The following is a 24,466-nucleotide window of genomic DNA, read 5'->3' as shown; positions in this document are numbered from 1 at the left end:
GTAAAATTATATTTTTCTTACAGAAATTTAAATGTAATTTTTGTCTTAACATTATAAAAAGTTTAAAATGAGAATGTAAAATTTGAGTTTTAAGTTGATTTTCATCTTAAAATTATAAAATATTTAAAATTTCAGTTTTTTTATAGAATTTCAAATGTTCATAGTAATATTTATCTAAAAAATTGATAAATTTTTAATATTTCTAGAACTAATTTTATATTTTGATGATTTTTACTTAAAAATATAAAAATTCAAATTTAAATTAAATTGATTTTTGAAAATTTTTATCTGAAAATTATGAAATATTTAAAATTTCAGTTTTTTATAATATTTCTCAAACTAATTTTATATTTTGATGATTTTTACTACTACATATAAAAATTCACATTAGAATCAAGTTGATTTTTGAAAATTTTCATTTTAAAATTGTAAAATATTTAAAATTTCAGTTTTTTTATAGAATTTCAAATGTTCATAGTAATATTTATTTAAAAAACTGACAAATTTTTAATATTTCTCAAACTAATTTTATATTTTGATGTTTTTTACTTAAAAATATAAAAATTCTAATTTAAATTTTGATGATTTTTGTTTTAAAATTATGAAATATTTATAATACTAGTTTTTTTTACAAACTTTTAAATATAATTTGTCTTAAAACTGACTCAATATTTTTCAAACTAATTTTATATTTGGATGATTTTTATAGAAAAAAATTTGAATTTTAGTCACATTTGTTTTAAAATTATAAATAATAACATTTAAAATATACTTTTCTCACAATATTTTAAATATTTATGCTGATATTTGCTATAAAAAGTGTTAAATATGACTTGCTGACCTAAAATGTTTTTATATATCTACCTTATAGAATTTCAAATACTTTTGGTGAAATAAGCCTTAAAAAACGTGAAATCTTCAATATTTCTCAAGTTTCAAATTGATTTTTTAATTTTTTTGTAAAATTTCAAGTGTTCATAATCACATTAATCTAAAAAAAATAAAAATCTTCAATATTTTTCACACTAATTTTATATTTTGGTGATTTTTACAGAAAAAATTTGAATTTTAGTCATATTTGTTTTAAATTATAAATATAATATTTAAAAATAAACTTTTCTCACAATATTTTAAGTATTTATGCTGAAATTTGCTATAAAAATTGTTAAATATGGCATTTACATAAAATTTGCTATAAAACTGACCTAAAATGTTTTATATATCAGCTTTCTTACAGAATTTCAAATACTTTTGGTGATATCATCCTTAAAAAACCTGAAATTTCCAGTATTTCTCAAGGTTCAGGTTGATAATTGAAAATTAGTGACTTAATATTGTATATTTCAATTTGAATAGTGCTATTTGTCATCAAGAAGTAAATTATTAATATTTTGTAAACGACTTCACATTTTGATGATATTTGCATAAAAAATGTAAAAAATTTAAGTTTGTTTTGTTTTAAATATATTATAACACCACTTTTTTAAAAAATTTTAAATATTTTCATTAACATTTGACTTAAAAATGTGTTTTTGATTATGAAATGTTTAAAATATTATAATTATACATTTTCATAGATATTTATACTATAAAATGTCCATGTTTATTAAATCTGTTAATTGAAATTACGTATACAATGTAGAATCAAAAGAATGAGCAAACAATGTAATTTAATACAAAGGAGAGATAGACAATAATTTGGCCGGAGAAAAACCGACCACAGAATCATTATGAGAGTGGAAGGGAGTAGAATTACAGATAATCTCAAGGTAACAAAGGGACGAAAATTAATAACTGTACAGAATAAAAAGTGTCCAGTCAGGATTTATGCGGATATAATGGACCGACATCTCAGACATCGCTCCGGATATACCGCGAAACAATAAAAACGAGATTTATCGTCTGGGGGTCGTGCAACGGCTGGTGCTTACACCCCACATTAATGCCTCCCGCCCCCGCACATCCCCATCAACTCTATCTCGTGCTTTTCGGCCGAATAAAAAGATTATTCGATACGTAACGGCATTCGATAAATCCGCCGTGTGTGTGTGCGGACCGATGCGCGAGATAAAGTTGCTGACGGGAAATTTGCTTGTGCCGGAGAGACGGCGTGTTTTTTCTATTTTATTTTTGTTCACAACGGTCTGAAATTTTCCCGGCCGTTCCGCGATTATCAATCTACGTGTGTGTGACAATTGATGTCAACGTACGTACCACGGTATCGACCGTGGACACATTTGGTTTAAACAAAGCCCAGCGAAAATCGATTTCCATAAATTCAAGGACTGACTCATATCTAAAAGCGCTTTTTCTATTTATTAGACCGAACGGTGTGAGCGAATCGCGTTCTGTGTCGTTTGCGTTGTCGCCGACCGAAATATTATCAAGCCCCGGCAAACGTTGGCTGCGGCGCAAACATCTTAATACTCGTCCCGAGACAGTTTTAAGCTCCTTAGAACTAAATAGGTGTCCTGCTCCGTAATTGATGCAAACCCGGCTCGCATATAAATATGCGATGTTTGTTGGGCGAGATATTAATTTTCGCTTATTATAAAGTTTCCGTAAACAGCGGGAGGGCGGACGTGATAAAAGAAAAGCGACTGGGGAGGGGGTCGGCCCCGGCCCCGGCCCCGGCCTCGAGGAGATTCTCCAACTTTCCACCAACTTCACACGGAATCCCTTCTAATAAGTCTGTGCGCATTTCAATTCGCCTTCGAATTCATATCCGTCCGAGAAAGTTCTAGACGTTCGGAGCTTTGCGGGTTTCCTTTACAATCACTTACAATATTGAGGATGTTATTGAAAATGACGTTTTGTCTAAGGGACAAGGTAATTTTTATGCTGCGATGTTTAGATTAAAGCAGCGTTTTTTAATCAAGATTTATGATATTGTAAACTTGTAAGATACATTAATGTTTGTCGTTACAGTTACATGGTTTATGAAATTTAAAATTTTCCTTACAATTCATCAATTTCTTTGTTGTGTCTTAAACATTTTGTGATTAATTTTTGTTCTTAAAACTTTTTGTTTCAATTTTCATAAAATTATTTTCTATTTTGTTATAAAAATATTGAATTTTATGGCTGATTTTTGACCTTGAAAGATATATGTAATTTTCAAATAAATATTAATTTGAAATAATTTTTGCCGTTAGAAATATCATATTTATGAAATGACTCTTATAAATTATAAATTTTTGTACTTAAAAAATCACTTGTACCTTAAAGATACTATGTTTAGAGATTTATTTTTGTCCTTAGAACTGTTCAGACATCAATTTTCAATTTTCAAACGAATTTCAATTTTTAGTCGTTTTGTAAGAAATATTAATATGAAATAATTTCTGTCATAAAAAATGTAATTAAACTGTCTTACAAATTATTAATAATTTCAGACCTGTAAGTTTTGAGTTGGCCTTAAAAATGTAATGATGGTAATGATGTAAGTTTTTTTTACAGAATTTTACATGTTGAATGATTTTTGTATTAAAATTATAAAATATTCAAGATACAGTTTTTTCCCAGAATTTTAAATATATACAGGAATATTTGTCTTAAAAATTCGAGATATTCAAAATTTCAATACTCATCAAATTTATATAATTTTTACCATAAGAATGTAAAATTTTATTATTAACATTTGAAGATTTGTGTTTTTTTAAGTTTATTTAAAAAAATGAGGTTATCAGTTGATTTTAATTTGATTTTTTAAGATTTTTGACTTAAAATTATGATACATTCAAAATTACAGTTTTCATACAGTCTGAAAAATGTAACAGTTTTTATGAAAGAAAAAATAAAAATGATGTTTAAAACTACAAAATTTCGTGAATATTTTTGTCTTTAAAACTGTCAAATTCTAAAAATTTCAAATTTTAGATAAAATTTTATTTTTTTTTTTTTTTGTTTTTCATGAATGTTTTTCATAATTAATGAACCATGATCAGTTTTATCATAAATATGTAATATTTTGAAAATTTTGAATTTTTTATGGTATTTTTTTAGTTTTCAATAATATAAATGAAACAATTTTGAAATTTTTCATATAAAACATCAAAATTTTCAGTACTTTTCAAAGGAATTTCAATTTTTAGACATTTTTGTCTGAATTTTAAACATAAGTGTTGACCTTGAAAAATTCATTTTGTAAGATTTTGTAAGAAATATTAATTTTAAATAATTTTATATAATATGTATAAAACATTAAACTATCTTACTAATTCTTAACTTTACATACTTATAAGTTTTAACTTTTGCCTTAAAAATGTAATGATGGTAATGATGTAAGATTTTTTACAGATTTCTAATGTCTGTAACAGTTTTTATAATGAGTTTTACCATAAATATATAATATTTGGGAAATTTTTAAACTTTTTATGGTATTTTTTTTAGTTTTTAATAATATAAATCAAATCAAATATCAAATTTTGAATTTGTTGGTTTTTTAATGAATATTTATTCTCATAACAGCTTTTAATGATTTACAACATTCCTTAAAATGGTAAAATTTTCAATGTTTTAAAAAATTTTATGGTTAATTTTTGTTCTTAAAATGTTTATGCTGTTATAATTTTGTAAGAAATATTAATTTGTTATGATTTTTGCCATTAGAAATGTGAAATTTATGAATTCTTATAAAATTTGAATTTTTTATATTTGTACTGTGATGCGTTTATCATTATAAAAATATTACAATGTTCAAATATTCAATGTTTAATAAGTTTTCAAATTTTGATGGTTTTGCCTTGATATTATAAAATTATGTAAGTTTTCTTAAAAAACTTTAAATTTACAAACTAATATTTTATGATTTATATTCCTGAAAATGTTAAAATTTTGAATTTTTCAATATTTCCCTAACCAATTTAATATTTTAAGGACTTTTCGCTAAAAAAGTGAATGAATTATATTCTTTTGTCCCTAATTCATTTCAATATATCCTCAACAGTGTTAAGAATAAAAGACAAAGGAAAAGATTTCATAAAAACCACCAAATTTGAATCATTAAGCACTTTATGCTTACTTAAAAACTCATTTTTTTTTTAATGTATCCTTACGACTGTAATTTCCTTTGAGGTGGAGTTAAGATTTCCCAAGATCACACGATTCTCTGTAACGCCAGCATTGTTGTTTAGGGTCTGTCCCTCAGGTCCAGTCCGGTATTTCAGACTGGTCCTATTAGGGTACTATCATCCCTTAGCATCTCCTTAAGGGAGATAACGTACGTTATGAATATTTTTATTCACAACTACCAAATAGTCTTGTCCAACTTTCCACAAGGTCTTTTTATACCTTATCTTTGTGCCTAGTATTTTAAATTGCGTATTAAAAATGAGGTTAAAACTAATAATATTAGCAACTAATTCTTTGATCATAAATCGAAAGTATACGGAAACATAAAAAAACAGCAGAAACGTGAAAGAAATCGAAAAGCTCATCAATTTTCAATCGTCTTTGCGCATTTAATTTTCGAACTGGGACCGTCGACAGGTTTTCCCCCGGCATAAACAACGATTCGAAAGTTCGTACCTGGAAAAAGTAATATATTATTGAACTGGAGCGGTGTATGCGTGGCAAATCAAATATTCAGTGGCCAGAAAGGCCAGGCGGGAACTGGCAGAACGTTCGGTCCGACCTATGGCATTATGAAAAATATAACGTCTCTGTTTGTCTACGCTTCCGCCATCGATCGCCTTCGTTTCGTTTCTGCACCGCTCTTTTTTCTTTATTATTGGCCAATGTCAAGAGTGTTCCGTTTTCGTTCCGCGGCGCGCCGACGGGTTTATAATTGAAATATTATTGCGTTACATTTTTACGGCCGCACTTTTTTCCTATATTAGATTTCCGTTTAATTTCGTTTCGGCCGCCTCAATTTCATCATCGCGTCACGGACGGACGCCGAATCTAATAACGGATGAGAGTTTTTGCACATGCAACCGACGTAAAATGTGAAATTGTCATGGACTTACCACTCCGCCACCGACCGAGTGGACGAGGATGGATTTACCCTCGGTCAGGCCGGCGAGTTCGAACAGCAGGATGTAGGCGACGGTGTAGTTCATGGTGATGGTCGCCGCGTCCAGATGGGACACGTCCTTGGGCAGTTTGTAGACGTATTTGGCGGGCACGGCCACCAGTTCGGACCAGGCGCGGTATTCCGGGAGCGCCACTACTTGATCACCAACCTGGAAATGAATACATCAATTAATTTTCAATTATTCTATGACAAAAATGTTGAAGACAATTTAAGAAATTGTGGCGAATGCGTTAATAAATCGAGTTTTAAATACACTTCATCTAGAGAATAGAAATATCATGATCAAGTTTTTGTTTAAATTTAACAAATTTCAAATATTTACAGGGATATTTGTTTAAAAAATTCAAGATATTCAAAATTTTTGAATCCAGTATCAAATTTTTACGATTTGTACCATAAGAATGTAAGATTTTATGTTAATATTTGAAAATTTGTGTATTTTTTTTTTTTAAATTTATTTAAAAAAAAAAATGAGGTTATCAATTGATTTTAAGTTGATTTTTTAAGATTTTTGTCTTAAAATTATGATACACTCAAAATTAGTTTTCTTACAAAATTTCAAATATTTTTACATTAAAAATTTTAATATATCTGAACACAATATTTAGATTTTTATGATTTTATGTAAAAAAAGTAAAATTTTAAAATTACTTTTTTTTATTTATTAAAATCACACCTTTATAATTTTGAATGATTTTTGTCTTAATATTATAAAATATTCAAAATTATAGATTTTTCCCAGAATTTCAAATATTTGCAGGAACATTTGTCTTAAAAAGATATTCAAATTTCTGAATCCAGTATCAATTTTTTATGATTTTTACCATAAAAATGTAAAATATTATGTTGTTTATGTAAGATTTCAGTTTTCTTACAGAATTTCAAATAGTCATGGTGAAAATTATGATTCAATATTACAGTTTCTTACAAAATTTCAAATAGTTACGGTGATATTTGTCTTAAAAAAATTAGGATTTTCAATATTTTTGAACCCAATATCAAATTTTGAAATATTTTTTCTTTTAAAATAGAAAAAATTAAGTTACTTTTACAAGATGTCCTAACATTGTATAATAATAATTTTTTACAGAAATTTCAAATATTTATAGTTATATCTGTCACAGAAATTACGAAATCCAATATTTCTAAACCACTATTTTTGATAATTTCAAATTTTAATAAGTAATTTGTATTAAAATTGTAAAATATTTAAAATTTCAGTTTTCTTACAGAATTTCAAAAATTTAGAATGAAATTTGTATTAAAAAATTAAGATTTTCAATATTTTTGAAGTACATTTTTAATGAATCTTGTCTTCAAATTGCGAAATATTTAAAATTTCACTTTTCTTACAAAATTTCAAAAATTTAGAATGAAAGTTGTATTAAAAAAATAAGATTTTCAATATTTTTGAACCAAGTGTCCAATTTTAGTTATCTCTACCTTAAAAGTGAAAATATTTTAAGTAGATTTTTAAAGATCTTGTCTTCAAACTGTAAAATATTCAAAATTACATTTTTCTTACAGAATTTCAAAAATTTGTAACGTCCCATTTTAATTATTTCTACGTTAAAAAATGAAAAGTAGATTTTTAATGAATCTCGTCTTCAAATTGTAAAATATTTAAAATTTCACTTTTCTAAGAGAATTTCAAAAATTTAGAATGAAATTTGTATTTAAAAAAATGATATTTTCAATATTTTTGAACCCAACGTCCAATTTTAATTATCTGTACCATAAAAATCAAAATTTTTGAAATAGATTTTTAATGAATCTTGTCTTCAAATTGTAAAATATACAAAATTTCGTTTTTCTTACAGAATTTCAACAATTTAGGATGAAATTTGTATTAAAAAAATTGAGATTTTGAAAATGAAAATTTTTAAAGTAGATTTTTGATAAATCTTGTATTCAAATAATAAAATACATAGAATTGTTCTTTTCTTACAAAATTTCAAATGTTTAAATGATATTTGTCATTAAAAAATGTGAAATTTTCAATATTTCCCAAAAAAATTTGAAATTTTGATGATTTTTGTTTTATAAAAGAGTTTTTTCTTAATATATTTATATTAGAAAAACACAAAATTTAATTAGCTCTTAATTATCTTTGTAATATCAACTTTTAGACAAAGGAAAATTAAGTAAATTGAGTTATTTATATGTAAACGATTAGTAATATCTTATCACCGGGGAATTTTCAGATACTAGCGCAATGATAATTCGAATATTTCAGAATTACATTATGTTTTCCCGGAAAAATTATGGACTATTTTCAATATAAGTAGTTCATTGTGTATTGTCAGTTGGAATTTCAATTAGATGACAACTGAACATTTATATTTATTTATAATTGAAGAAATAATTTGTAGACATCGTGCTGTTGTCTATTATCTATTTTTCGTCCAAAATAAACGAGTTCCAACAGCAGGAACTTCCTAGGTGAACAACCCATCGCAAGACGTGCAAAATAAAATACAAATTGGCGCACAAATTTATTTTATCTCTCGTCATGTTCGACGTCAAAATATCCAGACGCCGGTGCCGTGGCACAAAATTGAATTTCGATCACAGCAAAAAAGTTGAGCGTTTTATTTAGCATTCGCCGATCGAGATAAACGGTCCCGCGATAACGGCGGGACGCGGGATCAGCGTCGAACGAACGCACCGCAGATAACGTTGTTTTATTACCAGATAATAGGGCGAAACAAATAACGCGTAAATCAGTCCCCGTCCCCGTCGCCGTCGCCGTCGCCGTCGCCGTCACCACCGTCGGGGGATACAATTTCCTGTGCGAAAACACTGAATATTTCACGTCGTTAAATTACTGTCGCTTTGTACGAAACTATATACATAGAGACATCACTGCCGCCGCTTGTTCCATATTCGAAATTACATCTCGCGACGCGTTTGCATTATTCAAAGCGGCAAAAGTCAAGACCATTATCATAACCGGAAAGACATCTGATGAATTATTATGGCTCGTGTACGAACTTGATGTGCACATGGGGAAAAATGAGAAATAACAACAAATTTCTTTAAGCGTCGATTTCAAACAATAAACGTTGCTGCTGCAATCACAGTGTAATTTATTCGCTGACACAGAAACAATTCGATAAAATGCATCGGTCAACTAACTGCATATTGTGAAATACCCCTATTTTTTATTTTTGCAATCGTGACAAAAACACATTCGCATAAATAAACGCTGTGAATGTGATATAATGATTTTTTAATATTGGAAATTTTTAATCGTCGTGTTTGTGTTTGTGTAAATATCTCTGCGTGCGTATCAACTATTCCAATGTGTTTTGCACTTGTTCAGTTTTACAATGTACATATAGAAAGTTCATTACATGTAGCTTGTCTGCAGTATTTAATGATTTTCGAAATTCAATCAAACATTTAAAAACATTAAAAAAAAACAATTTAATAAAACAGTTTAGAAAAGAATATTTTTTTTAAGAAAAATTTCCTAAAAGTGGTAAAAAATTATAAAAAAAACACAATTTAATAAAATACTAATTAAAAAAAAAAATAATTTTGTTTCGAAAAAGTTTTACTTTTAAAATAGAAAAAATTAAGGTGTTTTTTCAACATGTATGTATGAATATTAAAATTTTCAGTTTTCTTACAGAATTTCAATAATTTGTTATTAGATTTTTCATATATTCATAGTTATAACTATGTCAAAAATTATGAGATTTTCAATATTTGTAAGTCACTATAAAAATTTGATAATTCCAAATTTTAATAAGTAAAATATCTAATTATTGTTCAAAATTTTTGTATTAAAATTGTAAAATATTTAAAATTTCAGTTTTATTGCAGAATTTCAAAAATTTAGAATGAAATTTGTATTGAAAAATTGAGATTTTCAATATATTTGAACTCAGTGTCCAATTTTAATTATCTTTTTTGAAGTAAATTTTTATTGTAAAATATTTAAAATATCGTAATTCGTTTCAACAAACAAAAATTAAAAAACAAACAGTAAAAAAAACAATTTAATAAAGCACTTTAGAAAAAAATATTTTTTTTAGAAAAACTTTCCAAAAACGATATGGAATTATAAAAAAACACAATTTAAAAAATACAAAAATAAAAAAAAAATATACATAAATAAGTCAAACTTTTAATATATTAAAAACAATAAAAATCTATCAAACTAATTGTTAAAAAACAAAAAATTATGTTTACATATTGACAAAACACAATTTAAAAATAATAGAAATCTATGAAAATAATTGTTTATTAAGAAAAAACAAAAAAATGTTTCTTTAAATATTGATAAATCTATCAGAAATTATAGAAATAATTTAAAAAACACAATTTAGCAAAATAGTAATTTGAAAAATGAATTTTGTTTGGAAAAATTTGTAAAAAACATTTTTTAGTGGCAATAAATGAAAAAAATTGAAAAAATAAAAATATGTAATAAAAATAAGTGAATCTTTATTATGAATAAAAAAACACAATTTAAAAACAATAAAAATCTATAAAAATAATTTATTTTTTATTAAAAAGAAAAAAACAAAAAAATATTCATTTAAATATGGATAATTCTGTGAGGAATTATAGAAATTTTTTAAAAAACACAATTTATTAAAATAGTAAATTAGAAAAATGAATTTTGTTTGAAAAATCTTGTCAAAAACATTTTTTAAAATTTAAAATTATTGATATTAAATGAAAAAAATGAAAAAAAAATCTATTTTTGTGAAATTTTGTTATAAATAAAAGACTTCAGCTTAAAAACAATATAGATCTATCAAAAACAAAAAATATTTATTTAAATATTGCTAAATCTATGAAAAATTATTGAAATCATATAAAAAACTTAATAATATAGTAATTTAAAAAAATAAATTTTATTTACAAAAATTAAAAAACGTAAAAATAGTTTTTTAAAGTCTAAATTTTTGTAAGAGGTGTAATTTAACATTTAAAATCAATATAAATGATCAAAATAATTATTTATTAAGAAAAAGCAGTGTTTTTATAAATTGTTACATCTAAGAAAAATGGAATTCACTAAAATTTCAATATTCTTGAAATATATTTTAAAAGTATTTATTAAAAGTGAATAAAACTAAGAATCAATGTACAAAAAATTTTCAAATAAAATAACATAATAATAATAATAACTATTATTATTACTATCATTATTATTTATTTAAAGATTATTTTTATTTTGAATTTTAATGTGCATATCATGATTTTAGATGAGTATTAATAATTTACAAAAAAAATTAAATTCATTCATTCTGATATAAGTATATTACAACATTCGTTTTCTAAATCGATTAAAATAAAATTGGATAAAATAACTCATTTTTAAATCTGTCTAGTTGTTTTAGAAAGCAGAATGTTATTACAGATTTCTTATTGTTTGTTCTTAGACATTTAAAGAAGCCTATTTCTAAAATATTTTTTGTAGAAATTTGATTTTTTATTTTTAATGTAATTTTCAACTAAAATTTAGAAACAATTTTGCTATTTTTTGTTAATTTACTCTAAATTACAAATTACAAAAAAAATGAATCATTAATAATTTCTAATTAATGTCAATCAACAATCGACATTTTTGTGATAACTTCATAAAATTAACCAGACATGTGTAAACGATTTGGTTAATCATTAATTAATATGGTAGTACGCAAATTCCCAACAAAACAGTCACGACTGAATATTTAATAGTCGAATGTACAGTTTCGTTTATGGAGGAGTACCAGTACGCACATAAATATTTAAAAATGACTAACCGAATTAACATTTACGCGTCGCAACGCCGGAACAAGTAAACTCCGAACGCAAAGTATTTGTCGCAGCGCCACTAAAAAATGAATTAGCCAATAACGGCGGGCGCCAGGCGTCGGTTTACCTTCATTAGCACGACGCCCGTAAAAACGTCCGCGTAGCGAGGCGTAGGCGGAGGACGGGCGAACGGGGAGAGCACCCCCGGGGGGCCGCGATCCCGAGCAGCCACAGCCACTTTGATATTCCGCGTAAGTTACAGGAAAGGACGGACGGGGGCATTTAGCGGGGACGAGAGACAAGTTCGAGTCCGGAAAATTCGTCCGGGCTCCCTGTTGCCAGGCGGGACGAGGCACACGCACGCGGCGCCCGCCCGCCCCCGACCCGAATTCGGGTGACGCGTACCTCGTAAAAAGACCCCCCGTCCGTCCCTCCTCGTGCGCCGCTCCACCTGGGGGAACCGACGCGTTTTACGACCGGACCGGACCCGGCACCGCCGCCTCCCGGGCCCCGTTTTGCCCACCTGGTTTCGCGATCCGTCGAACTCTCTACCGCCCGCCACCCCCCGTCCCGCTTCCTTATCCGGGGGGCACGACGGAAAATCAAACTTCCGCCACTCGGCGCGATCTACCTGTGCGTAAAAAAAAATGTAATACATAGATGTATCGTGTCGTTCTCTCGTTCGGTTCAGGGCCACAGGAAATTGCTTTTTCTGATAAACCCCGCAACAAACTGCGATAATGGAACGTAAACAATTAAACTTCCAAGTTAATTGAATGCTTTGGCATGTCCCCTTTTTGAGTTGCTAATGCAAAATGTGAAGCTGAAATTGATTGGACGTACATATTTGAAAATTGTCTAGTCAAGTTTTCCGGAAACGCATTATGTATAAACTATTTCGTTTTTCACCATAACTGTTTTGCTTCTATAGAAATGTTTCATCACACAGAATCTGCATTTTGTTGCTGTTTCAGGAAGTAATATAAAATGATTTGAATTCTGATGTGCTGATGCGTTAAATCAGTGTCGTTAACTGAAATTTTTAATACTTATTAAAAAAACTAGTTAAAACGACACACATCAGTCAGAGGAAAGACAAAACATGCATTAACCAATGGAAAATGTGTAAATTTACCCCATAATCTAAAAATAAGTCGGTGACAAGTGTCTTCTTCAAATATTTACTATAAACATTCTGGAAATAGATAAGTACAACATTTCATCAACAATATCACAGAATCTGTTTGTTGAAACTGTATGATACGATTAAGTATTTCATATAATTTTGTAGAAAAAATGCGATTTCACATTCCAAGTAACAATTAGTTATTTTATTTTAAAATGATATGTCAGGAATTTATTAATTTTAATTGTACCATGTCGAATCATTAGTTTTTATCGGTCACATAATAATATCTGTATGAGAGACAAAAAAAAACTATTTATGAATATTCCTTTCCTTGTTTTTTTTTTATTTATTTACTCTTTGAGAAAAGTTTCTTTACGTACAGTGGTGGCCAGAAAAATATCACAAAATGTAAATATATATATATATATATATATATATATATATATATATATATATATTTGAATATTCTACACGTTTTTTTTGTTGCTTTTTTTGTCACACATCTTAAAAACGACGAAGATATTTAAAAGCACATATTAATCTGATTTACCAACAATAATTAACCAGTTACATGGATTTTTTTGCTTGTTAATAATCTGAAGCTCTGTCCAAAGTTGTTAAGAATTAGTAAAGGCATGATCATGTCGAAGATCTTGATAGGCCAGCGTAAAGTCTGGATCTAAACCCAATTGAAAACTTATGATGATGAATGATATGAAATATCCAATTAAATATTAACATTTTTTTGTAATTAATGTAAAAATTATTTAATAAATATATATTTTTATTAATGTTTATTTTAAGTAGAAATTATTTGATTTATTAATCAGTGATAGCATGTTTTTGGTTTAGTTGTTTTTTTAGTTCTTTACTCCTTAGTAATGTAAAAGAAACATTTATATTTTTTTTACATAAAATTTTAACTAAAAACCTTTTACAAAAGTATAAAATAATATTACAAAAGTATAAAATAATGTTATTTTATATATTAATATTTTCAAATTTTTGCATTTCAGTTTATTTTAAATTTAAATAAAAATTATTTAATAAATATATATTTTTTACATATGTACTATTATGTGAGTAATCACACTGTACATTTATTTTAATTATTGTTTATTTTAAGTAGAAATTATTTTGATTTAGGTACAAAATGAATTATTGTAGAAATAATGTAATTGTTTTAAACAAAATGTAAAATATTTTGACTGGATTTAAATAGAAGTCTACATTTTCTGTACACCACTGTAATTTTAAAAACAAAAAGTTTCTTCAATAATAAAATATTCTCTTCAAAGACGTTTTTTATCATAAACTTCAATTTCGATTAAATTAAATAAGTAATTACGTTTTTTGTGAGTCAATATTTCATATTAATCAGTGACTCATAAGCTTCTTTCAGCATTCTACTCTTTGAGCCCAGCTTTATGCGACATAATAAACATTTTCTTGGAAATTACATTTTTAATCAAAAATTCTATGAAAATGAAAAATAAAATACAGAAGCAATCTCAATTAAGTCGAAAATATGTCGTTGCAATAAGAAGTCTCTTCAAAGAGGATTTTTAATGCAAATTTAATTTAAATTAAACCGACTTAAGTAATAACTATTTGCCTTCTCAACTCCCCGGAAAGTAATCTAAAAGTAAATTGGTAAATATTTTTTATAAAAAAGTTTTTAAATCGTTTCTGTTATAGCCTTTTTATTTATCTACCTTTCGATAAAAAGATTTTTTGCATTAACTTAATTTTAGATGTTCTTCTTGAGGAAACTAAGCTATAAATTTAAGCTAATAAATAATTATATTTATGACAAGATTGGTCATATTTTAGTTTTATTTATGTGTAATAACAATAGAATAAAATATTCTCTTCGAAGAGGAAATTTAATTAATTATAATGTTCAATTTGTGGCTATTTTATTTTAAATTTATCATTTTACATCACATCACGAATTCATTAATTTTAATGATACCACAACCAATTAGTTTTTATCGGCCAAACAACAAACAAACAAACAAACAAACATCCGAAATTCGCCTGAAAGCAAATTTCGAAGCGCACATTAAATTTCATACGGAGTTGAATAAGGTAAGAGATAAAATAAATTCCCTGCAATGGTTTATTTATCCGGTGTCGAGGGATCACCGTGTCGGGTTCATCTAATCTCGCGCCGCTGAATAATTCAGAAGGTGAAAACGGCGAATTTTCGAACGCTTCACACGCGGACGCCGAAATGTTGCCGCCGTAAATTACCCTTCCCGTCCAAAGTTCAATCCCATCACACAGATTGAACGTCCCGAAACTAATTAATCTAAAAGCAAAAAACTCGTCGCCCCCCCCCCTCCCCCCGGAAAAAAATTAATTACACCACAAAACGGGCGGATCGGATTCGAAGCTCCCCAGACGCAATCGGGGTCTTTGGGGAAACGCGACACCGGTAATCCCGTCTGCGTCTCCGGATGCTGCGATCCTTTCTCCCCGGGCCACGTGAAAACTCAAACGGGGGGGTCGGGGCGACAATTATTGCGCCGAAATGGTCGTTATCTGTTTTCCCTCGCAGGTCTGGCGCGTGATGATCGCCAGATGGGAATTCAACGAAGCCTGTGGGGGGTGCACTTACCGCAAGTCCTTCGACTCCTTCGCCGATCTGTTCGATTTCGCCGGCGCACTCGAAGCCGAGGATGAAGGGACATTTCGGCGGCGAGTCGATGGCTCCTTGTCTCACCATCAGGTCCTGGAAGTTGAGACCGCTGTAACAAGAGATAAAACGTCGTTACATGTCTCGTCTTGGGCGCTCGTTAATTAAAATCGATTCGTTATTTACTTCCGTCAGCCAACAACGGACCTGTTGCCCGTTTTCCAGCATCAAAACACCCTACGACACCTATAATAATAGTCTCGCTCGGTAAACAACTTGTCAAAACACATTAGACACGTCCCTCAACAAATAACCGAGGCAAAGATAACGCTAACGACGAAGGACAAGAGCATTTTGCGACGTCGGGAATTTGCATTGTGTGTCGGAATGGGCTTAAATGGGCCGCATGCCCGACCATGGACCGGAAGCTGTTTGACCGGAAAGGGGATAAAAATCAAATACCAGACGGGGAGCAATAACCCCGCGGTCGCTTATTAAAAGTGCATTCTTCCACTGGAATGATTAATGGAGTTGTGTGTGTGTGCATTTATCAGAATTTTCAGTGACAGTTTTCATTTATGGATGTGCGGGATGATTATGCAAAATACATTCGAGTTTACTAACAAAGTTATATTAAATTTGTTTAATATTATTTATAGAGGGTTTCGTCCTAATTTGCATCCAAATATTGAGGACACAAACTATTTTAAATTACGTTTATTTCTTATCACTGTTGTGTTACTGGCCAATTTATTTTATGTGAAGATTAGTGTTGTTTAAAAATTACTCACACCAATATTTGAACATGCATTTGTCACCCAATTTATTTTTAAACATTTATTGTTCAAGATAACTGTTCATATTTCATATTAAACAATTATTTATATATTTTATTTAGTTTTTTTACTCGTCGAGTTTAGATTAAAGACGTAAAAAGATTCTCTTTGACTAGTCTACTAATTTAAACTTAAATTTGGATTAAATGTTCTATCAAACTGTAAAATAAATTAGGGCAACCTTTCTATTTAACATTCCTGTTTTCGTCTTCAGAAAAATTTAATTAAGTTAGAAAACTACCATTAGAGTTAAAAGGAAGTAAATATTTTATATTAATTATTGATTTTTTTGTAACTTTTAAATTTTAATTCAAAAACTTTTACAGAAGTGTAAAATACAGTGCAACAATTTCAGTTCAGAAAAAGAAATATTTTCTTCGAAGAGGCTCCGTTTATTAGAAATTTGATAAAATAAAATGAATGAAATGAAAATAAAAAATATTTTTTGGTAATAAATTTTATGTATGGGAATTCAATGAGTAACATTTTTGACAGAAACTTTAATTTTTGATTAAAATTCTGTAATAATGTAAAAAATGCAAACAAACTGGATATTTATTATTTTTGCTTTTAGTTTAGTTTCACTTGACATAAAAACATGAAATATTATCTTCAAATAGACCCTTTTATTAGAAATTGTATTTAAGATCAAAGTAAATATACATACAGACTTTTGAAACACATATAATAGTTAATATTTCTTTTTATTCAGCTTCTTTTAGTTTTTGACTCTTTGAGTCTGGCTTTGTACTTTAAATAATAAAAATATTCTTTGAAAATTTTATTATAACAAATATTTTAATAAAAGAGAATATAAAATATGAAATACAACAATTCTTGCGTTTAAATATTTCTTATTTTCTCTCATCAGCGTAAGAAATACTTAATTAAGTTTTTTAATTTAAGTTAATAATTAATTATTATATGTAAATCAATGTTTCTATTTATTTACTGTTTGACAGCAGCTTTTATTTAATTAAAAAAATTTCATTGACATTTTAATCTTAAGACAAGGGCACCAAAAAATTGTCTTTCAGAAAAAAAAAAATTCTTCTGAGTTAATATTTCATACTAATCAGTGAATCATAAGCTTCTTTCATTTTTCTATTCTTTGATCCCAGCTTTATACACCATAATAAACATTTTCTAGTTTTTTTTTTACTCGTTAAATTCAGATTAAAGACGTAATAAGATTCTCTTTGACTAGTCTACTAATTTAAACTTAAATTTGGATTAAATATTCTGTAAAATTGGAAAATAAATTAGAAAAACTTTTCTATTTAACATTTCTGTTTTCCTCTTCAGAAAAGTTCAATTGAGTTAGAAAACTATCATTAAACTACCAGTATATGTAAATAATTATTTTCATATGAAACCAACTTTGTAAGTACATATTTTATATTAATCAGTGATTATAAAATGCTTTTGATTTAGTTGTTTTTTAGTTCTTTATTCTTTGGGAATAACTTTTATGTAAAAATATGTTAAATTTTAATTCAAAAACTTGTACAGAAGTGTAAAATAAAGCACAGCAATTTTGTATTTCAGTTTAGAAAAAGAAATATTTACTTGGTAAAACAATGCACACAAACAGGGTATTTAATATTTTTGCTTTTAGTTTAGTTGAACATTTGACATAAGAACAAGAAATATTATCTTCAAGGGACCCTTTTATTAGAAATTTTATTTAAAATCAAAGTAAATATACGTAGAGACTTTTGCAACATAAATAATAGTTAATATTTTTTTTATTCAGTGATGTATAAGTTTCTTTTAGTTTATGACTATTTGACTCTACCTTTACACTATAAATAATAAAGATATTCTTTGAAATTTTTATTTTAATAAAGGAGAATATAAAATATGAAATACAACAATTCTTGTGTTTAAGTTTTCTCTTATGAAATATTCTCTTTGAAGTTAATAATTAATTATTATATGTAAATTAATGTTTCTATTTATTTACTCTTTGATAACAGATTTTATTTAATTAAAAGAATTTCAACATTAGTTATTTTTGGATGTCCTGAAACTGGACTGAGAAAAGAATCAATAATATTCTCTATGTACAGACTATAAGTTAAGTTTTGATCAAATATAATAAATAATTATATTTATAAATATAAATATAATTAACAAAATTAATTATTGATTGGTAACATTATAGTACTTTAATCTGAAGTCAAGAGCAACAAAAAAATGTCTTCCATAATAAAATACTCTCTTCAAAGAAAACCTTATTATAAATTTCAATTTATATTACATTAAGTAAGTAATTACGTGTACAGATTGTTCTGAGTTAATATTTCATATTAATCAGTGATTCATAAGCTTCTTTAAGTTTTCTATTCTTTGAGACCAGGTTTATGCATCATAATAAACATTTTCTTGTAAATTACAATTTTAATCAAGGATTGTATGAAAATGAAAATAAAATGCAGCAGCAATCTCAATTATGTTAGAAATATGTCTTTACAACAAAGAAAGTCTCCTCAAAGAGGATTTTTCGTAAGTAAATTGAACTAAGTAATAAATAATGTACGAAAAGTAATTGTTAAATATTTTTTATAAAAAAGTAATCCAGTGTAATGAATGTTTACTCTTTTGTGGTCGTTATCATTTACCACATAAAAAGTGTAGTTCATTGTGAAGTTTTCTAGGTCAAAACTGTGGTGATAACGAAATGCACGAAATATGAATGGATCATGATGTATTTGCATCATGAATCACAGAAGGTAATCGTAGTCGCAGCTCCTTGAAATGTTTTGCTGTTTAAGGTTTTTACAGTGAATCACTATCAGAGAGAAAGATTACAACAGCACACTAATACCACCGAAGCAAAACAAACGAAACGTTTCGATAGCAAGTCTATTTGCGGCGTCGTCGACAAACCCCATTCGAAATTGAAACGACTTGTCGAGCCGCATCGGAAACATACAGAGTGCAGTTAAGGCCAAATCGTCATAAAACAATATCGTGCGGAAATCTAAATATAACGTCGCGGTTCACGGATGAACGACGGCCCAACAATAAATGGCGAAACGGTTGGTTATTGCACTCGCCCCCTTTCGCTGCTACCGACATGTTATTTCGCGGCGCGCTGTATATTAACCAAATAGTTTATCGCCAGACGCAAAACCCATACGATTGATTGTATCCCATTTCGAAAACAATCTCGTGCCAGCTGCGTTTCCGACTGTTTACGCCATTGTTTTCTTTCTTTTATTTATTTATTTTTTTTTTTATTACTATTATTATTTTCACTTGCCTCTTTGTTTTCCTTGTTTATTCGTGACCCCAAATATAAACACATCGGTTATTATTAACTCGATCTTAAGTTTATGCCGTTTCGTTGTTTTTTTTTTTTTTTCTTTTTGCCATCTGGCTTTTATTTCGGTCGAAGGACGCCGATAAGGGCTTCCATTCAATACTGTTTACAACGGTGGAATTATTGTTTCATGTTATTCGTTTCGTGCACTTAGGAGGTTTTTATGTTCGTCGTTGAAGAAAATTTAGGGTTGTGCCTTGGTCAAGTGACTGAAAGAATTGCCACGTTGCTGTGTAACTTCATTTATTACAAATACAGTCCAACTTCTATCCTTAAAATGACTTGTCAGGCGTAGCCTAGTAAATTACAAATTATCGAAAACCAGTAATCGAACACATTACAAATAGAAGTAGTCCTGAAAGGATCATTGAACGTATTTTGAAAACTCTAAAATGGCCACTGGGGAGCTAACACCACTAACTTAACAGATAAATAAATTTTTCTTTCTAATTTATCAATTAAGAGTGCATTTGCTTATTTTTTAAAATAAAGTAACACGTTAAAGATTGAAAAAGTTGAAAACTTTGTAACTTGAAATTGACTGAACAGAAATCGGTAAACTTGGCATCAAAAGCAAAAGTTTTCTGTGATCTATCATGTATATTTTATGCCTTTTTATATCAGCCGTTGGAGAGACCAACATGGCCACTTCCGTTGGAATTGACAAAGTTTGTGGTGGTAATATGTTTGTTGTCTTCTGAGGATTTAAAAAAAAATATGTTATTCTTAAATGCACAACCTGAACAAGGACAGTCAACAAAATCAATCGAACTGTTAACAATGCAATTAGGTACTCTATCAAAAAATTCGACTTTAGTGTCAAATATTTTGTTCAGTATATTTACACATAATTCTCCCTCTTGACGCAGTTTGATTCGAATTATCAAAACTTCGAGTAATCAAAATTTGACTTATCGAATTTCGACTGTATTTTAAATTTATCTCGGTCATCCATACACTTCGATACACACTCGTTATCCAGTTCATTTCCTCTTTATTTGTATCTAATTGGTCCATTTGTATTTTACGATGAACTTTATAGATTCTCAGCTTTTTATGAGAACCAATTAGTGTTGTTTAGTGAGTACCCATGAAAGCGATTATTTCCGCTGAAATAAACTTTAATTTAATGTTCAAATTAGTTTATGCGAACCTAGTAATAGTCTTGAACGTTTATTTCTCATTATTTTATTATTTTTTTTATACATAAATTATACAAAAATTAAGAAAAAACATTTATTATAATTTTATTTTAATTTATACTAAACAATAATATTTTTTAGTAAATTTGGAACTGGACATATTAATTTCGATACAACAATCATTTAAATCTAAAATACAGTTATTTTAATAATTTTAAAATTAATTAAGTGTAATTTCAACGTTTTAGAAAGTTCATGATGTTGATTTTACTTCAGTTTATTATTTTTTCTACAAAAACCATATAGAAATGTGGCACAAAACACTGGAATATTTAATATGCATTGAAAAAATATATTTTTAGAAAATGTTAAACAACAGTGACTAAATACTAAAAAGTATTCTCAAGGATTTAGAAAATGAACAAATTGATAATAATTTTATTTCATTTAACCAAAAATGTTTACAAAAATCATTCAAAGAGGAGGCAAAAAGCCCTCGAATATTTATTATATATTTTTTTCAATTAAATTTATATTGAAAAAATTTTGTTTTTAGGAAATTTTGAACTGTGTTAATTTGATTTAAAAAAAATCATTTTGTTAACTTTAAAATTATTCTCAAGGTTTTAGAAAATCAACAAATTTGTGATAATTTCATATTATTTAACCAAAAATTTTGTGTAAAAATTATTCAAAAAGGAGGAAAAAAATATTTTTAATAATTCCTGAATAACAGAGTTAATTTGATTAAAAAAATCATTTAAACCTGAAACTCAGCCATTTTGATAATTTAAAAAAAAATTAAAAGTACTTTCAATTCAAAAACCATTGAGATATTTATTATATACTTTTTTTCAATTTAAATTTATATTGAAAAAAAATATATTTTTAGTAAATTTTGAATAACAGCGTTTAAAGTTTTAAAAAATCAACAACTTTGTGATAAATTTATTTTATTTAACAAAAAATATTTACAACAATTATACAAAAAGGCAAAAAACATTGAAATATTTGTTACAATTTTAAATAATTGTATTTCATTCAGCATTTATTTAAAAATGTAAAATAATTATTTTGATAATTTTTAAAATAATTAAAAAATTCTTACATAAAAAAGGCAAATAACATTGAAATATTTGTTAAATTGTTTATAATTCAAATTTATTTATATTTTTAAAAATATTAAAATAATATAGAATTTTCTTCAACAATAGATTTATTTAAATTTTGCTTCACCTAATTAAAATTTTAAATTTATTTGAATTTAAAAATTATTTACATTTGAACTAGTTATTTTGATTATATCTCAATTAATTTTAACAAAAACCAAAGTTATTTTCACAGTATATAAAGTAATATTATAAATGTTTACAAATTTAATATGTATCTATATCAATTTTGTTTCTTTCATATATTTTTTTATTCAAATTTTACTGGATTTACTTTCCTCGAAAAAATATTATGTTCTCCCTTTTGGGGTGTCCTTGTTATAGTCAATAGTCATCAGGAATTTTGACCAGCCAAGGCACAGTCAAGAAAAATCATGGGCCAAACACATTCTCCACGATTGCGCCAGAAATAAACGTGCCGACATTTATTTTATTTTTTTTTTGTAAATAGCAAAATCCCCACACATATTTCGCCCGGTTTTAATTTAATGATGCGCCGAAAAAATAATCACCGCCGGTGCATGTGCAGGACAGACGAAACACGGTTATTACAAAAATAACTGCGAATAACGAACGGAATGCATTTCGCTTCCGAACCGGCCGACGCGTTCGCCGTCGACTTTTTTACCCCCCGGTTTCAATTATAAATTTAATTGTGACGAGACAATCATCGGACGCTTCCGTCGTGCCCGTCCGCGCTTTTTGCCGTTTTGATTTTTCATTGGAAACGTGACACCGACATCGGATGATTAGAGCCTTTGTCGACGCATCAGAGACGACGTTCAAAGAACCCGGCCGGGCCGATTACTTATCGAGTGTGAAATCGATTCACCTCAAACGCGACCGATCCGATTCGAGCTTGTTTACCGAAACAACAAATTAGCCCGGCCTGGAAAGCCGACGCGGAATTAAACTCCCCCACCGTCGGACCCGGTTCGTAAGTTTTTCCACTTTTCGCACGTAATCCCCGGCCCCGAGGACCGGGGACCGCGGAGGACGGTAGGTTCAATTGCAACGTTGATATAATCCCCGGCGTACAAGGAAAAACACTCGGGTGCATTACGGAACGCGTAGAAGCCCCCATTAGAATTGACGGCGGAGAGTCGGATCAATTTTCTGGGGTCACAGCGAACAAGTGTTGCGCTTAGAAACAGTTCCGACGTCTTTCATACAACCGTTTCCACTTATTAACTCGAATCGTCGGGCCCGAAACAATTTCAACGCACCGTTGTTGTTCCAAACTTGAACGTTATTGATAAACGCATCTAGTTACACAAAGAGGGAATTGTAAACGGTTTGAAAAAGGGGCAGATTAAGTGTTATCTTATACGGGAACCACTCGAGCCATAAGGTTTAAGGCCGAATCCTAAAATAACAGAAGTCTATTATGCCCGGGTCCATACTGAGGCAGCTTTGAAAACACATAATCCACAATTTACCTACTTGTCGAAGAACGGGAGAAAAAATGTGATACATCTGTTCGGGGTACGACGGTGGTGTCGATTACACACACACATATACTAAAGGTTCAGAAAATCTGTGGCCAGTGAATGACGCCAACGAAAGATGGAAGGAAGGCCCGCAAGTAATTGGTGTATGGGAGCGAGGAGGATCGCATGTTTTTATCATGAGGCGGACAGTTAAATTGAAAATAAAGCAAATTAACAAGGAAACATGAAACAGTCTGTCTGGCCGCCACGCCAATGCACCATAAACTTTTCATATCCCTTCTACTTTCCGCGTGCACCCGCCGTCTCTTCGTATCGGTGGGATGAACAAAAGTCGTTGTTGGTTTTAAGGCGAACTGCCCGAGTTTTAACGTTATTATCATTTTTGCGGACGGCTATATTGGCGGGGTTTGTTCCTAGTTCAGTAAGTTTTAATTAAAAAATTACTGGCGTTAAGGATATTAGTCAAATAAATAATTGCTCGCAGCTGATAAACTTTTGTTTTTAATTAAATAATTAATAACGCAGCTCCCATAGAAAGTAATTTATACTGCAAAATTTAATAACATTAAAAGTACTCCTCAATAGTACTTGATAATAACTCCACTTTATTTAATTAAATGCATACAAAAATAAAAGATAAAATACACCAGAATATTTATTATAAATGTTTACAACTTACCTTTTTATTAAAATAGATTTTTCAATTAATTTTTAATCACATTTATCTTAATATGAAAATCAATTAAATTTGTACCTCAGATATTTTATTTTATAATTTCAAAGTTTCATAAAGTTATCACCTTGATACTAAAAACAAAAACAGAAATATTCTTGATGAATTGAAATCTGTGAATAATTGTATTTATTTCAAGAAAAGAATCATTTAAATCTGTAAAATAGTTATTTTGATAAATTTAAAAGTAATTAAAAGTGTTTTTTTTTAGAAAATCAACTGTTTGATAATTTCATTTCATTT

The 24,466-nt window shown here is 28.4% G+C and overlaps 1 protein-coding gene across 1 annotated transcript in view; it reads right to left on the bottom strand.

Moving 5' to 3' along the window:
- The window catches only part of LOC109609529 (synaptic vesicle membrane protein VAT-1 homolog-like), a 41,435-nt gene that overhangs the window by 9,007 nt on the left and 7,962 nt on the right, over positions 1–24,466 (bottom strand). The window contains exons 2-3 of the mRNA XM_020026195.2: positions 15,547–15,676; positions 5,970–6,185 (exon numbers count right to left, since the gene is read on the bottom strand). Coding sequence (XP_019881754.2) covers positions 5,970–6,185; positions 15,547–15,676 — 346 coding nt within the window. The remainder of the gene's footprint in view (positions 1–5,969; positions 6,186–15,546; positions 15,677–24,466) is intronic.

The sequence above is a fragment of the Aethina tumida genome, chromosome 1, assembly GCF_024364675.1.
Source record: "Aethina tumida isolate Nest 87 chromosome 1, icAetTumi1.1, whole genome shotgun sequence".
Lineage (NCBI taxonomy): Eukaryota > Metazoa > Arthropoda > Insecta > Coleoptera > Nitidulidae > Aethina > Aethina tumida.
The sequence above is the reverse complement of the archived record's forward strand: the minus strand, read 5'-3'. Positions and strand labels throughout refer to the sequence as shown.